The following is a 17,360-nucleotide window of genomic DNA, read 5'->3' as shown; positions in this document are numbered from 1 at the left end:
TTACTTTGGAGGTACGTAGTAGATGGAAATTGGTCAAGGAAAGCTTGGTAGTGGCCCGAGGGAAGAAGGAAGACTCCTTATAAGTCATGCAAGAAAAATTAATGGTGGAGAAGCCAACTATGTCCGAGATGGATCTAGTATGAAGTTATGGAACAAAAGCCTTGGCCACATGAGCGAAAAAAGGCTCCAGATCTTGAATAAGAAAGGATTGCTGACCGGGTTGAAAGGCCAAATGCTGGAAAGTTGTACGCATTGCCTAACTGGAAAGCAGTATCAAGTTTCGTTTGTGAGACTGGATCAACCCAAATAGTGGAGGTATGCTCTCGACCTCATCCATATTGATGTATGCTCTATGTCGGAGAAATCCCTTGGTGCAACTTAATATTTTGCTTCATTCATTGAAGACCACTCCCGCAAAGTGTGGGTATATCTGTTGAAATCTAAAGATTAAGTTCTCCAAGCCTTTAAAGAATTTCATGCTATTGTGGTAAGGGAGAATGGCAAGAAGCTAAAGGTGGTCTGATCTAACAATGTTGGTGGGTATTGCAGCCCGTTTAATGCTTATTGCAGAGCGGCCAAGATACGACTTGAGAAGACACCTCCCAATACTCCGTAGGTAAATGGAGTTGCTGATAGGATGAATCAGATTATTGATGAAAGGGTCCGAAGCATGTTATCCCATGTCGGGTTGCCGAAATAATTCTGGGGTAAAGCCGTCAGAACTTCTGTTGATTTGATCAACCTCTCACTATCACGGCCATTAGAAGGAAAAATTCCAGAGAAAGTTTGCACAGGTAAGCTGGGCATGATACATCATTCAGACGTGTTAGAGATATATAAAATTATTGACGTAGCCTCACCCAACAACTTAAATTTTTGGGTTGAATTGGTTCTTTACACTTAATGAGTCGTTTTGGTTCTGCAATAATTTTTTAAAATAGTAATCAACTCTTCCAATTTTTCTAATTAAAAAATCAAACCCTTTTCTCAATTTTTAATCCAATGACGAATAAATAATAGTAACATAGTTAATAATTTATAAGGAGGTTTTATTTTTAATTTTTTTTCTTTCAATCTTCTATAACTAATTTATTATGATTGGATTAAAAATTAAATCAACAGCTCTCACTTGATATTATTTTATAGCTATTAATTTAATTTTGATACAACAATAACAAAAATAATTGTAAGAAATTATAAGTATAACCTCCTCTATATGTTATATACCATGACACTTTACTAAATAGATTATCTTCACCCATGTATTCTCCATTTTATGAGAAATTGTGGAATAATTGGTTGCATTTAATTCAAAGTCTTCTCCCGTCATGATTGAATTTCTAACACCTCTTAACTTTTCTTTCATGTAACTTTAGTATGTGTCTTCGTATGAATTGGAGGCCTAGATGTTAATTTTTACGAACCACTTACTTCAAGTCCATTGCATTAGTATAACTCCAGATATATATAAGTGAAACAATGGGCTCGGTCTTAGTCTTCTAACATCAAGAAAGTTTTATGCCTACGTCTTCTAAACGATTTAAAATTTTAAAGATGATGGATTCGGGGTCCTAAACTGTTCTTAAAATTTGTAGACATTTTTACCAAAATCAGATTAATAAGACATTTGAAACTCAAGTTATCCTAAAAATACAGATACATTTTGAAAAATTCTAAACTTTGCTAAGTTAAAAATAATTTCTAACATGGACTAACTAAGCTCAATACTCCCAAATTATGGTTAATTTTATTAAGTATAAAAGAGACTCAAATTAATTTAGCATAAGACGGTTTAGTATACAAAAATTAGTCTCATCTATTGAAATAAAAAGAAAGCTGTGGTTAAAAAAAAGGGAAAAACTACTCTTATGCAACATAAGAGTAGTTTATCTCCTCTAGATCCATCGAAAATCGTGACACTCTTTTTTCTTTTTTTTCTTTTTTTGTAAATAGCGGACCCCACCATATATGTCTCTATAACATAAGATATCTTCTCTCATGTAACATGAGATTAGATGAACCCTAAAAAGATAGCCCCTATTTCATTGTTAATTCTTTAAATCAGAATCCAATTCTCATTAAATTATTTAAGATGATCGATCACAATTCACATCATCTTATATATGTCATGCAAAAGTTTTGGTATAATTTGGGCCGAAACAATTCACAAATTTATAATTAAACATGCATTTTAAAGTTAAAGTCTCAAGTTAAACTTTTAAGTATAAGTTGCTTAAAGGAAAAGCACGTATGTGTGCATAAAAACCAATGGATTATACACAAGGAGTAGCAGCTCAGTTTTGCGCCCATCACCATTTTATAAGACGAAAAATAAAATAAAATAAAATAAAAAGTTATGGCTATTTAAAAGTATGAACCACCACACATGGGAAAAGCAGAGTTGAAAAGCGACAGCAAATGTGCCCCACTTGACTACGCAGCTCTATTATTATGCAGATAATAAAGGACCCCATCAAAAAAGATTAAATTTTACCAATTTTGTCTTGAGGCCTGCCACAGTTATAAGATCTGATTTGGATATAAATCCTGCATCAAACTATGCCCAATGCAAAGATTTTGTACATTCATGTTTCATAATCAAACATGTGAGAGAGAGAGAGAGAGAGAGAGAGAGAGGTACACAATTCAGGTTGTTCTTCAATTATTAATCTTGGGTATGAATTCTAACCTTTTAATAATTGCAAAACTAATTACTTTGCTAGATGTTGACCAGCCACAAAAGTAGGTGAGGCTCATATCAGATTATTATCTTTAAGCACAAGTGTGTGAGTTGAGACATGAGACTTTCATATCATCATAGCTGGAAAATATTTACATATACTGAGATAATCATTTTAGGAATTTTTTGAGGTTAAAGTGTTAAACAAATTTGTTCAATCTCAGGTATGGAATCAGAGAAATATATAACACCAGAAAAAAAATTAAATGAACTATAAGGAATGTCATTGACCCGTCTATATCGGCAACATGACAAACATATATCAGTGTTCGAAAGAATTAAAGTTTTGTTAGCCTACCACATGTTACGTCAGATACAATTTGTCTCCTTTTCTAGTTTCTAGTTCTACTGCATCCAACCATAAATTGGTTTTAGTCTTCACGAAACTGGTTGAAAATGTGATTAATAAATGGTATTATATTAAAAGAACAGAAAAGTTTTTTTTATAGATATCATAAGTTAATCACATGATAAATAAAATATCTTAATTGTAGGTTTTAATAAAGAAAATTGTTCTTTGTTTTGGGTAATTAATTTCTTTTAACTTGAAAAACAATATACTTTCATTCCATCATTCATTAGCTTCTAAACCATTTCATCTAATCATAATCCCTAATCCTGTCAAAATTCTTAGGGAATGGATCCTCTTTGATAAATATATTTTTTTTTTTTTATAACATCTTTGATAAAATTTTACATGAAAGGATCATGTGAAATTTTTATGTCTATCTTTTTTCTTCATTAATGTTAACAAATTATAATTAGATCCCACCTATTTAATATATGTGAAGAGAGAGATAGACACAGATTATGTGAATTTTTAACATGAGATGATTTACTTTCAAATTTTTATGATTTTACCTTTTAAACTCCGACCCATTGTTTAAAGAAATTAAAGAAAACCTTAATGACAAATATTGACAGAAAATTTTATCCATAACATATACATCTTCACATAAAAATCCTTTCATAACTCAGCTTAATTGGTGTCTCTGATTTTCACTAGATAGCTAAGACTAATATGAAGGCAAGGACGTGATATGAATTGGGTTGTAAAGTGGAAGGTGATGATATGATCAGGTGGCAACATTTATTTATGTGCTTTAAAGTGATGGAATGATGGAGAATATGGAGGCTTATTACATGACACATGCAAGCCGTATGAGTTTGTCATATCCATTATATGAATGTCACTCTCAGCTTCCCCGTAATTGGGAGCAAACAAAGGGTTCAAACCCCCACATATAGAGAAATTAGTGTGCAACGAGGAAAAGTGCCACAATAATGCGATGTGCATCCAAAAACCCATTATGGTCCTAAATCTACCACCTCAACGGCACAATGGGTCTATAAAGATACAGCTGGAACACTATTTGGACCCAGATTTATAATGCACATCTTTCTCTCTGTCATTTTTCATAGCGAAGAATGCTTATTGCAAAAGAGTTTTTGATAAAGGAAAAAAATTATTAGTGTTTTAAATAAAAAAATTAATATACTAATTTCATAATATTATAATTTCAAAATGATATAGATATATTGTTTAATAATTTTGAGATTAAATTTATTAATTTTATACAATTAAATATTTAATTTACTTTATACGCTCTTGCAATTTGAATTCGAACCGAGGACATAATACCCACTTATTAAGTGGGTGACTATTAGACAATAGCCTGATAACAATATTTAATATTTTAAATAAATGTATTATCTTAATATCAAATGGATTTAGATAAAATATTTGTTAAGTAAAAAGAAGAAGAAGCAGGAGATCATAGCACCAAGGAATGAAAAAGCAGCAGATAAACAAAATAAAAATCGAGGAAGTAATGATCTTATGGTAGAGTCAATAATATATAATTTATTTTTGTACTAATAGAGAATAATAAATCTGTACTACAAGCTGTATTATATTTTTACTTTTCTACTATTCCTGGGCTTGATGTTTTTTACAGCTACTCTTTCAATAATGTTAGCTTTAATTAGCTGTGCAACTTCCCGTTTTAAAAACGACAAAGTTGTGTAACACGATTTTACCTTTACAAGGGTTTGATATAGGAGATATTTTTTTATGCCTAGAAATTATAAATAACAGGAATATGACGAGAAAGTAAATTTTTGAAAATATGAGCAAAAAGTTGTTTGGTAGATTAAATATTACCATAATGTTGATTAAGATTTCCTGACTCTATATTTGGTTGATTGTCAAATATTATTAAACATGTAGGATGATTTTAAAAACTGCTTTGTTGACACTAGTGGCGCCATCACCGAGCTATTGGTGCAGGAAGAAAATATTGTTTGGTGCAAGATAGCGTCATTACCGCGGAGACAAAAAATATTTCCGCCTCTTGAAAATCCAAAAATACCATCTTCCTCGTGGTATTTTTAGATGATATTTTGCCTTAAAAAATATTCACAAATCCTAATTCGAAAAAAATCAAATTCTCAAAAATATTTTCACAATACTTATACCAAATTCCTTTATCACTAGTTTCTTATCCCTGTCTTACATAACTTATTTTAAACTAATAATAGAATTATAATTTTATTTGATAATTAAATATCTAATGTATGATTTAAAATTATTTTTTTATTCAACTGATTTTTTTTAATGATATCTTACAAAATTAAAATTAATTTACAAGTACTTGTTAGTCTAAATAACAAAGTTCGTTTTCGTTTAAGTAAAGTTTTGAGAATAAAAAAAGGGAATATCATTTCTGCATTAAAAATAAATAAATATATGTTATAAAAAAAAAAAAAAAAAATATATGCCGTATAGAGAGAAATGATAATACATTTATCTGCTTTTAAAGCAGAAATGATATTCCCATAAAAAAAAATGTTAAAAAAGTTTTGTTTTCTTCGGTGGATTCATGGATCGCACTCGATTCAAAATAGTTAGGACCAGAAATTATTTAGACTTTAGAGTACTGAAAATATGAAACCAAAAATAAAATTGCATGACTTTTTAAGAGAAAAAATAAAAAATATAAAGATTTTTTTATAATGTCTTTCTTTTCGGTTTTTGTCAAAGCTTCAGTTGTCACAAGCAACAGATAACACAAATGTCTTTGATATGCGTTGTTATCATTTATTATTGAATTTTCATGTTATAAGAAACAACACCTTTATCTAATAATATTAATAAATTAAGATTACAATATGCATGAGCTTTAATGGAGAGTGAATAAATTCTCACTTGTTTACTTTATAAAAAAATTTACTTTAGAGTAGCCTTATCATATGCTATATTTCTTTTTATAGTTTGGTACTTAAATGATAAATAATTAAAAAAATTATTTAAAATGATTAATCCAAATTCTAAACGAGTTATTTGACGATGAGGTGGGTGGTAACCCATGCTTGGCATTGTTATTGGGAACTCCATAGAAGATTTTCAAGAATCTTCTTCGATTGAGTTTTCTCTCTATCTCCAAGGTCATGAGGTACTTAATAATGACAACATCCACAGCATACCCCCAATCCACACATGGAATAAATCTTTAGCAATTGATGCACCGAAAATTCAATTGATACATCAAAGATTCAATACAACTGGCATTCATTTTGACATGTGAACAAAAAATATCATATAATTTTAAAAAGATAAAATTAAATTACAATTAATAAAATAATGATATTTTTTATCTACATACCTCAAAATAAATGGTAGATACAATGAATCAGTTGCACTAAAGATTTGTTCTCATACATGCAAATTAATTGCAGAGTTGGTGCGTGTTACTTTTCTGATGGTAAATTTGCGCGGCAATTTATGCATAGCCAAAGGATACTTTAATTTCCAACCATTAAAATAACATAATTCTTCCTTTTATATTATCGACTCATCATATTGTATAACATGGAATACACTTACATGGCCCTTTGATTTATCAAATATATATAAAACCTAGCAATCCATGATACGATCCACAATTTTCCAATTACTCTGTCATTCAAGTTTCCAAATGAATTAAATAAGAAAAGGACATAATTGCATCAATTTAATGTTTAGATTGGGAGAAAGAAAATAAAGAGGAAAGAATGTTAAAAAAAATATATATGAAAATGATCTTCTTGTTCGGGGAAATAAAAAAAAAAAAGTAGTTCCTTTATATTTTGCCGTTGCATAGAAAACCGGAGTCTCGTGGAAAGAGTAAACTATTTCACGGCCAGCTTCTAGGTAAATAATAAAACAAATAAATCTAATTTTAAGCATTATAACCCCTCGCATCTAGAAGTCAAATAATTGTGGCACCATATGAGTCCCTCCCTATATAAACAGAACTAGTCTACATCCATTTCAAGCAGAATTATAAGTTAAAACACACCTATCTTTTCTTGAAAAGTGTCCCAACCCCAATTTTTCAGCTTCACACCAGTTGAGAAGGCAAATACAGCTTCATCCCAATCGTGGATCTTAGGAATCTGAAATAACAATAGTAACGGTGTAACTAGTACACACCTCAGTACTCGATTAAAAAAAAGAACTCGAATATTCATTGTTTTATCAACCTATAATTTAACGATAGCAAACATGCATTATTTCGGTTTGCAAAAATATATGCATAGGTTTCTCAGCTTCCAATACAACCAGAAAGAAACAAAAAATAAAGGCACGGAAAAGAATATGGGAAAAGAAGACAAAAGGGACAGAAATCAACCTGAGAATGGGCACACCACATCGGTCTTTTGCAATAACCAAAGTTCTTTAGGACGAAGAATCCTTCTGTATTAAAAATAATAACAATAATGAAGAGTAAATAGCACATTAGGCAAAGAGCAGATTACAAGGCATTCAGGTCAGCAAAGCCAAATGTTGTAGATATTTTTTTCCTCCGATTTAGTAATATTATCTACTGTATTATGATGAAGGTCCACCTATGTACTGTGGGGATTTTATACATAATGTATAACCGTTACAAACTTTGGCTAGCAAATGAATATTGTAGAACTCTAGGCGATAACAATGGCATGCATACACCGACATCGACCACCTCCTTTCTAATCCTGCGTGGAAATTGTTATAATTTAACATTCAAATGATCCTGTTTCAGGTTTAGTGTATTAGAAGGCTAGAGCCAAGGAAAAATGTCATCCTTCAAACAGAGTACACGTCTCTCTAGATGTCTATGTATACATTGCTACATCTACATCTGTGTGTGTATATAATCTTTCCTTCATCTAACAACAGAAAAGATTAGGTGGGATTTTGCGACTTCTGATATATCAACAATATACCCTTAAAAAATAATCAAATTAGTACGAAGCTTTTACTTTTATTGATTTTAAGTTTCCTTTCACTGTCATCACAATTTATTGATGTATTTTTTTCATAAACACTAGTAGGCATACTAAGCAAACTAGTAATCACAATACAGGCCAGAAGAAGGCACAGAGCATTTATACTTGTGGCCGATATTGTGAAAAAGACATTTAGCAAAAGACAATGCATTATATCCCTAACCTAGCTAGTTTCTAAATGGTGATTAGAGCAGTAATTCACAAGTACTAGTTTGAATCTACCTTCGACTGCAATATCTTTTGACTGTCACTGAAGTATTGATTTGGATGGTTAATCCCTGCATCACATGGCATGCCGTGAAGAGCTTCAAATGTCAAGGTGCATGCCAACTGCACATACAGTACCCATATCATCAGACATCAAATCCAAAGGTTAAAACTGATAATTGAAGTTCAGCGGGTTATAAAGAGACCTACTTGATAATGTCTATTTCTCACTTTGTCTATCACATCCTCCATTGCTCGACTGTTCACTCCCATTCTGCTGAGAGCAGCTCTTAGATTCTCTTCACTATTAAATTGAAATGACATCAATTAAATATCAAGTCATGTCTACGCAAATAATAATAATAATAATAATAATAATAATAATGTCGTAAAGAATGAAACTGGACAGCAGAATAAACATTCCCAATGATAATTAAAAATTAGAGTAAATCATAACCCCTTCAACTTTATTTGATGTGCAGCTTACTCCTTATGATTCTGATTTTGGCGATCTACCCCCCATCACCTATCTCATTATGCAAATCAAGAACAAAGGGCATGGCCAAGAATAGAGCCAAACTTTTTGCTATGCCTAAGTTCCACCATTAGATTCACAATTAGATGATTCGTAATACTTACAAAGTACAAATAGTATAACATGAAACATGCATTATTTCTGAAACCCACTGAAATGAAATTAATTTACCATCAAGCATTGATTTGTAGATTATAAAAATATGTAGTGAGAAAAGGGAGGGGGAGGGGAGACGGAATTTAAATTTGTTCCCCATGATTCTGATTTTGGCGATCTACCCCCCATCACCTATCTCATTGGGCAAATCAAGAACAAAGGGCATGGCCAAGAATAGAGCCAAACTTTTTGCTATGCCTAAGTTCCTCCATTAGATTCACAATTAGATGATTCATAATACTTACAAAGTACAAATAGTATAACATGAAACATGCATTATTTCTGAAACCCACCGAAATGAAATTAATTTATCATCAAGCATTGATTTGCAGACTATAAAAATATGTAGTGAGAAAGAGGGAGGGGGAGGGGAGACAGAATTTAAATTTGCTCTTTGGTTATTTTTTGGTAACAAGGAGGGCTAAACGCCCAAACAGCACACAAAAAGAACTACAAAATTCTAATAGACCGAATCCTACTCAAAGATGAGAGATCAGCCAAATACAAAAAGATAAGACCTAGAGGATGGACTGGAAGATCTTAGTCCTATCATGATCTGGATGGAGGAAAGGGTAGTTTGCAAGAATGAAATTATTACTGTAAATGACAAAACCTTTCCATCATTAGGTTTGTTCATAAGTACTTAAGAATGTATTTACAACATCTTAAGTACTTAGTAAGAACAACACACTGCAATATATTGCAAAACAACTTTTACATTCTGAATTTCAGATAATTATAAGGCAAAAAAGACATAGCAAGTTTACATGCTATAGTTTATAATAAACAAATAATTCATTACCCGATGATAGTCTTTGCGAAGCAAGACTCGTGACACAAAAACCAGAGTTATAATTTTATTAAATCATATAAAAAAAACAGTTCACAGAATGGACGAAAACAGTTCTAAAAGCTAAACTATCCATCTGATAGCTCAGATAAATGCAAAGAGTGACCTGAAATGTCGATAAGGGCACCCATGCTGATCTCCAGCACCTGGAGTTGATGAAATAATCTTTTGACAAGAATAGGGAGTATAATCCTGTAACATCCATCAAAATATTTTTTGTTGAAATTCATCATGTTCTAGCATATAAAAACAAAAGAACTCTGCGTGTTTTCAAACTTAGTTTCAAAGTGCAAAATGGCAATTGCACAAGTCATCAGCAAGAAGAACATATTTGAAAACATCCCAAAAATCAGTGAAGTTCAAAACTTACAGTTCTCTTCCCTTCCTTTCCATAATTATGGCGTATGTTATATGCATATTCTTTCTCAAACTTCTCCAAACCAACCTACAATCAGATCTTACATTTGATCAATCATTAATGTAATTTGATAAAAAGAAAGCAGCATATAGATATCTGGAGAGATATGGAATAAATGGTATAGATAGACAAGACAAATTGAGAGTGATTTAAAGGCATTCTGAAATAATACACAAATAATCAAACCCAAAACTTTTGATTCTTATTCTAATTGGCTATTCCTGTAAGTGAAAATAGACATTTTTTCACATATTTAGCCTTAAAATATGAAGGAATTTGTAAGATTTTAGTTTCCATAAGAGATAATGCACAAGCATCATACTTACCTTTTTAGAGAACTCAACTCTCCAAAACGCAAGTGCATCATCTAGGTTCAAGCCGACACCCTGTTTACATTATGGAGAGAAAAACAAAAGATAATAAGACAGAGCACCGTAGACGAAGGGGGGAAAAACAGTAATTGAGAAGTAAATGGATTAAGAAAACATCTGATTGATTTTCTCCACTAATCAAGCATATTCCCACACAAAAAAAATTAGAATGAAGGGTATCAAAATGTTTTACTTTGAATTTCCTACCAGCATTTAGAACCCAACATAATCATATCACCATAAACCCTTCTTTAATGTTAAGAACTGCGCCAATATATCCAAATTGAATAAGTCAAAGTGTGGAATATCTTGTCATAATATTCTCAGACTCGAGGTATCATGATTCATATTTATAAAAAGCAACTATTTTGTTTTTTTAACACACAGTGCTGGACTTCGTTCCACTTATATCTCCAGTTAATTGACATGAAACTAAAAAATATGACTTAAACCGTCAGTATAATTCCAGCCAATCATCTTCCCTTCCCCGCCCTAGAGCAAGGAAAAAGGAAAAGAGATAAGGAAATGGAAAACTCTGTGAAACTGTAATCAGATGAGTTGCATGACAACTGTCCACTCGTGTGTAAATAAACAGCACGTCAAATGTCAAGCCTCATTTAACGCCTCACATTTAAAACAATCTACAATTATTTTTATTATGCTCAGATGGCTGTCAAATGCAACCTTCAGAAAGAGGCCTAGTTGCATCCTCCCTCCATGCTTTAAATGATGATCCTCTCTCAGCTGCATGAAAGTGGTATAAATCAGGACAGGTGAGACAAAACATAGAACAATATAAGAACTCTAAGAAAAAGATAAGTAAAGAAAAAAGAAAGAAATTATAGTTGAATCAACAGAGAAAACACAAAAATGTGGAGCATAATTTATGACCAATCTCTAACCTTATCAAATAGATGGCGCATGCACAAAGGAAATGAGCTCTTGGCAACTTGATCAATGTCTTTTAATGATAGCTCAGCATATTCTCTAGGCTGCAGAGTTTCTCAATCAAAATGACCACTGTCAATCCAACATTAAATAAAGACCTAATAATATTGATAAATTAACGGATATACAAGATGAATTACCTGAGAATAATCAGGACCCAGATAACTTGAGCACAGGGCTTCAACAATCTACATGGAAACCTAGTCAACTTCAATAAAATAAGAAAGGATATATTGATATAAAAAGAGAACACCACACTTACAGGAGTCAACCTATGTTTCTCTTCTTCTCTAATTGAAGATGTCCATTTCCTGCAACAATTAAATGCTACTCTAAGAATCTCAAATCCCAAAATCACACTTAAAGAAAGAAATTTCTAAGTGAGTATGATACAACCCTCCCCAAGAACATAGAAATTACATATGAGAACATTTATTGAGATCCAAATGAACAATGAAACCTGTTTGTAAGGATGAGTGCCTTGGACAGCTGGCTGCGGAAGAGTGAGGCTACAAGTGAATCAACCTGTGAAGTAAGCAGAATTGAAACATAAGCAAGATTTACTATAACCAATATTCCATGATTTTAAGCAAGAATGAATATAAAGTAATTACACTAGTCAACCTGATTCATTGCAACATACGCATATCCTTGTTTTAAAAACACTCTCCTTCTGGCTACAAGCTCTGGAACTTCCTCCCAGGGTACCTATATGGGAATGAAAGGCAAGATATACAAATGTAGCAACCCAAAAACTGAGAGAGGGAGCATGTTAAATAAAGATGACACATGAGTCAGCCTAGCAAATAAGAACGATAAGAACTCCTACTTTCTAGAAATGTCTTTCCATCCATATTGAAAGAAAGGTTCCTCCCACAAGATTATGCAATCTTATATCTATTATAACAGGACTCGGAAGAATAAATGAGAATGGGGTCGGAGTTAGAAGGTTGGATCTCTGTTAGGTAGTTATAGTTAGAATCTACCAAGGAGATGGAGAGTTAGGGACAGGGTTTAGGCTTAAATAGCAAGAGCAAGATAGGAGATAGGCATTAGGGAATTTAGATGTGAGAACTGAGCAAATGCTTAGTTGTGAAATTAGCGACTCTTTGTGAAGGGGAAATTCTAGGAAGAAGAATTCTTTCCTTTTCTCTGTTTGTGTTTCAGTTATCAATAACAGAATTTTTCTTTTTTTTTCTTCTATCCTCCATACGTTTTCTCTGTTCTTATTTGCTGGTTCTAACATATTGATATGACAGATACAATCAAATTCAAATTTTTCTTGATGAAAAATGTGTTGAAAGAAGACAATCCTTCAGATACTCCTCTCATATATAAACAAGTTTTTGAAAATTACAAAGAGACCCAAGGATAACTAATTACTGCTTCCTTACACTCTCCCCTCAAGCTGGTGGGCAGAAATCTGTTATGTTTGGCTTGCTACCTAATTCAACAAAGTGATTCCAACCAAAGGGCCTTTGTGAAGATATCACCTAATTGATCACCAAACTTTACATACAAAGACCATTTGTTTCCTTTTAATCATATCTCAAAGTGGCAATCCACTTTTATATGCTTAGTTCTATCATTGAAAACAGGGTGGCAGCAATATGCATATTATAACCTGATTGAATAAGGATTTTTCTCCTTAGCTGGGAGCTGTCAGTAGAATCAAATATTTTTATTGAACAAGAGAACCTATATTTTACAGAGAAGGACAAGAAATATTTAAAAAATTCAAGGTGTTAATATTTCAAGTAGAACTGCAGTCATATTTACACGGCGCACAGATACAATCTTTTGTAAGACAAGAAGTAAGAGGAAAAAGAAAAAAGATAATACACATACCTTGTAGAAGATAGCATCGGCTGCAAAAAAAGTAAAAGAAGCAAGGAAAAACATAGGCACATTAGATTTACAGTCAACAAGAGAAAACAACTCATAAACTTCAAAAAGGAAAATGAACCAAAACTTTTGAAAATCATAGATTTTCTTTTACATGTAGAATAACAGCACAAATATACCAATTTTGAATATTTCCCAAGATATAATTTTCAAAAACTAATCCATGCATCTGCTAGCTTAGTAGTGGATGTGGATTTATATATTAAAAGAATAACAAGAAAAAAATAAAAGAAAAGATTGACCTTTGTCTTACGTAGCAAAAATTAATTATATTCATAATCACTCAACCTCTTGCATGGTGCATGGAAATCATTTCTGCTGAAAAGAATAATGAAATGCACACAAATATGGTATATCGCCATTGCAAAAAGAAATCCATGTGCTCCTACCAGTGGGTGAAGGCTGACCCATGGAACGTGCCACTTGTCCCAGTTTCTCTTTTATGCTCTGAAAATCAAAAGTTCATTTCATTAGATTAGAGGTATCCGTCTCAAAAACTAAATAATTTTTGCATAAATCCACTTCATATAAACATTTACAATAAAAGAGCAAAGCAATAAAAACAAATGGCATGTGATTACCTCAAATTCCATATTACTAACAGCCCTGAAAGGATGGTCAAATTCGTCCATGATTGCCCTCTGTGCACTCATAAGTAAAGGATATGATAAATTAATATCTAACTTAAAATGCAAAAAACATGTAGCATTGGAAGATTCTACCTGAGCTTCACCAGTTTGAAGACGAAATCGGTAGCGAAAGAGTGCAGATTCCATAGAAAGAAACCATTTCCTCAAGTCCTCCCTGGATATACAGGTGAACAATTTAGTAATCAAATATGGAATAATTTAGAAACCTAATTAGGATTTCTTATAAGGTTTTATACTAATCAATTTGAGTTTCTTCCCTGCTTTGGTCCAGGTAAATTATCATTCAGGAATATGCGTGTTTAAAATATGTTGATGAGGAGTGATTTTCTTCCTCCACATACAACAGTGCTATAATAGTCCTAGTCTCTCATCATTACCAAATTTCAATTTCTGGCAATCTCCCATTCATATTGATCAAGTGTTATTTGTCAAACAACTGCATAGGATTATGCTTAGGATCACATAATAGTAGATGACTTTTACAAATGACATGGAAAAACAGTAAAAAAGAATACATAAGAGAGAGCTCTTACGTTCTGCAATACACCAGACGTAGAACAAAATGAGATATAATATCCTTGTTTAGAACCTCAGCTGCATGTTGATGTCCCATATGCACTTTCCACAGGTCTTTTACCTGTATAAATGAGGTTCACATGCAGATAGTCTATAAGACATAATTCTTTTTTTTAGTTTATTTTTTCTTTTTGGTGTTGATCAGAAGACAAAATCTAATAAATTAATAATCAATTAATATTGTCGAATGCAGGAATTTACCAAATTTTCCATCTCATCTGCTTTCTTTCCCCGTGACAAATTATCAGAAATCCCCTTGAGAACTGCAACAAGCATTTATATTCGTCTACTATCAACCACAACTCTAGAAATATTCATAACACTTAAAAAAAACACATACAAATATACACTATTTTAATACTGATTCAATATTTTAAAAAGAAAAAAAAAAACAAATCGTACTGGACACAATTAAAAGCAGAGTGGATTATCCAAACCCTAGGCAACGAGTATTGGAAGCATGTAATTGCACGATGAGCTGATTTTTTGAATTGGAAGCAGCAAAACACAATAAAATCACAGAAAATAAGATAATCGGAAGGAAGATGAAGAAAACAGACCTCGGAGGCGGTCGATGGCAAAGGACTCGAAATCCTCGAGCCTGACTTCAAGTGGCGGAGCAGAGCGATAGAGGGGAATTGTGGGAACCGCAACCGCAACGTTGGAAGAGGAGAAGTTCCTGCGATTCTGAGATCGAACAATTTCCATCTTCTCTTGTGGCACCGAAGCAAGTACAATGCAATCTCGATCTATAACACTGTCACCGTTTTCGTTGCTTCACTGTTTCTTTTTTGCCGCCACATAACCGAGTGTGTGGGGGAAAATGGCGGGAAATAATCTTGGTCTCTCTCTTATTTATTATTTAAAGGTGTCAGCTGCAAAGTTGTTAAAATAGAGAATTTACTTACTATCGAAAGGGTGAAAAAAATCGTAAATGTAAAATTACATGAATAGTAAAATCGACAATACAAAAGTATATACATATATATATTATTGTAATATTTATCAAAACTTGATTCTCATAAGATTTTATATTTTTAATTTAATTATAAAATAATAATATTCATAAATATAAAATAATATTTAAACAACAACTTAAATCATAAAAGATAAAAGTTATATTAATTTAATACAAAGCAATAAAATAAAAGGATCATAATAAAATAAGGGAAAAACATCTATTCTTTTAATGGATATAAGCGTATATCCTTTTAGATCCTAACCGTTGATTTCCGTCCATCAACGGTTATAATCTATTGGGCCAAACTTAATGAGCCAAATTTATTATTAATTAATTAATAATTTTAATCCAATAAATTACAACCGTTGATGAACGAAAATCAACGGTTAGAATCTAAAAGGATATAAGTTTATATCCTTTAAAATAATAGATGTTATTTCCATAAAATAATATATAGAAGTTAAAAACACAAAAACGAGAATTGGGGATAAATAGATGGATTCATTTCACCGTATAGGGAAATGGGGAATACTAACACGGTGTGTGCACGGTGTGTGCAATCTATCTATCTATATATATATATATATATATATATATATATATATATATATATATATATATATATATATATATAAGGAGAGTTCAATGTTAGAAACTTCGCTGATGTGTCACTCCCTGCTTAATTCTAAAAATTGTGTTCACACTACATATCATATAAAAACTTTCCTTCTTTGGTAAATTGGAAAAAGAATTTCTTTTAAAAATCGAATTTTTTTTTAAATCGAAAAATAAATGACCATTTGTAGTGGCAGACAAGGCATTGAATGTTCCACTGCCCATCACATTGGAATTTGTCAGCTGATTTAATTGCTTTTTACATTGAAATTGTTACTCAACTGATTTAAAATTCGAATTTTGAATTTAAAATATGGATGATGGGAAGAGATTTGGAAAGTTTTGGGTGGCAGACAACTCATTTAATTTCTGATTGCTTTTCTTTTGTTGCTTGTGTCGTCTATAAAAAGAAACGTTGTGCATTGTTATTTCGTTCTTCTGTCCTGTATACAATTTTCGCTAATTGTTTCCTTGAGAAAAATAGCTTCTATCTTTTCTTTCTTTTCTTCTTTTCTTCTTTGAGAAAAAAGAAATCACTCATAAATACAAAATGATAAGAAATTTACATACAAGTATTTTTTTAAGAAAAATATTTAACGTAAACGTTTTAAATTTATATGTATGACCAATTCAAAAAAATATAAAATTGTAAATTAAATAAAAAAATTAATTTTTTAAAGAATATTTATAATTAATTCAAAAGAATTTAAATTTTAAATTTTAATAAAATAAAAATGACATCTATCATTTTGTAAAAAATAAATTATAAAAATTTAATCACTACAAAAATGTAATTTAATATATAAGAAATAAATTAAGCTTTTATTCTTTTGATGTAAGAGTGAATTAACACAATTTTCTATGTCCTCAGTGAATAACTAGAAGTTATTACTTGGAGAATATGCACGATTTTTTATACATGTTTTCCACTACTTTTTGCGAAGGAATTTAAGTTTATTAATAATATTTATTATTATGTCTATTGAGTGAGAAAATTTTTTAATATTTAAAATTCAAACTTTTAAATTTAAATTTTGAATTTGATAGGTGAAAAAATAGTTCAGCATTTAATGTTTTTGCATTGTAAAAAGAGATATATATAATAAATTTAAATT

General features: G+C 31.4%; 1 protein-coding gene across 1 annotated transcript; it reads right to left on the bottom strand.

The window, feature by feature from the left end:
• Positions 1 to 7,108: 7,108 nt before the first annotated feature.
• LOC133307298 (probable DNA primase large subunit) lies at positions 7,109 to 15,377 on the bottom strand. Its single transcript, XM_061507786.1, has 20 exons — positions 15,230 to 15,377; positions 14,871 to 14,932; positions 14,627 to 14,730; positions 14,166 to 14,247; positions 14,025 to 14,084; positions 13,833 to 13,890; positions 13,387 to 13,406; positions 12,163 to 12,246; positions 11,999 to 12,063; positions 11,801 to 11,849; positions 11,679 to 11,726; positions 11,493 to 11,582; positions 11,275 to 11,334; positions 10,546 to 10,605; positions 10,172 to 10,246; positions 9,908 to 9,993; positions 8,471 to 8,564; positions 8,276 to 8,383; positions 7,414 to 7,478; positions 7,109 to 7,177 (listed from the first exon to the last, which is right to left on the bottom strand). Exons 1-19 carry the CDS (start codon positions 15,375 to 15,377, stop codon positions 7,461 to 7,463), a joined length of 1,371 nt encoding a protein of 456 aa, XP_061363770.1. The 3' UTR covers positions 7,109 to 7,177; positions 7,414 to 7,460.
• Positions 15,378 to 17,360: the final 1,983 nt, after the last annotated feature.

This window comes from Gastrolobium bilobum, unplaced genomic scaffold (genome assembly GCF_033153095.1).
Source record: "Gastrolobium bilobum isolate Gb01-03AN ecotype WA unplaced genomic scaffold, APGP_CSIRO_Gbil_v1 utg121, whole genome shotgun sequence".
Taxonomy (NCBI): Eukaryota; Viridiplantae; Streptophyta; class Magnoliopsida; order Fabales; family Fabaceae; genus Gastrolobium; species Gastrolobium bilobum.
Note: the sequence above shows the minus strand (reverse complement) of the source record. Positions and strands in the feature narration are given on the sequence as shown.

Bases quoted from the DNA above. Each gene is read 5' to 3' on its own strand.
- LOC133307298 (XM_061507786.1), bottom strand. From the start codon at position 15,377: ATGGAAATTGTTCGATCTCAGAATCGCAGGAACTTCTCCTCTTCCAAC. The intron at 14,085-14,165 runs GTAGAATCTTCC...ATGAGTGCACAG, and splicing joins TTCAAACTGGTGAAGCTCAG to AGGGCAATCATGGACGAATT. The intron at 9,994-10,171 runs GTAAGTTTTGAA...TGGATGTTACAG, and splicing joins GAAAGGAAGGGAAGAGAACT to GATTATACTCCCTATTCTTG.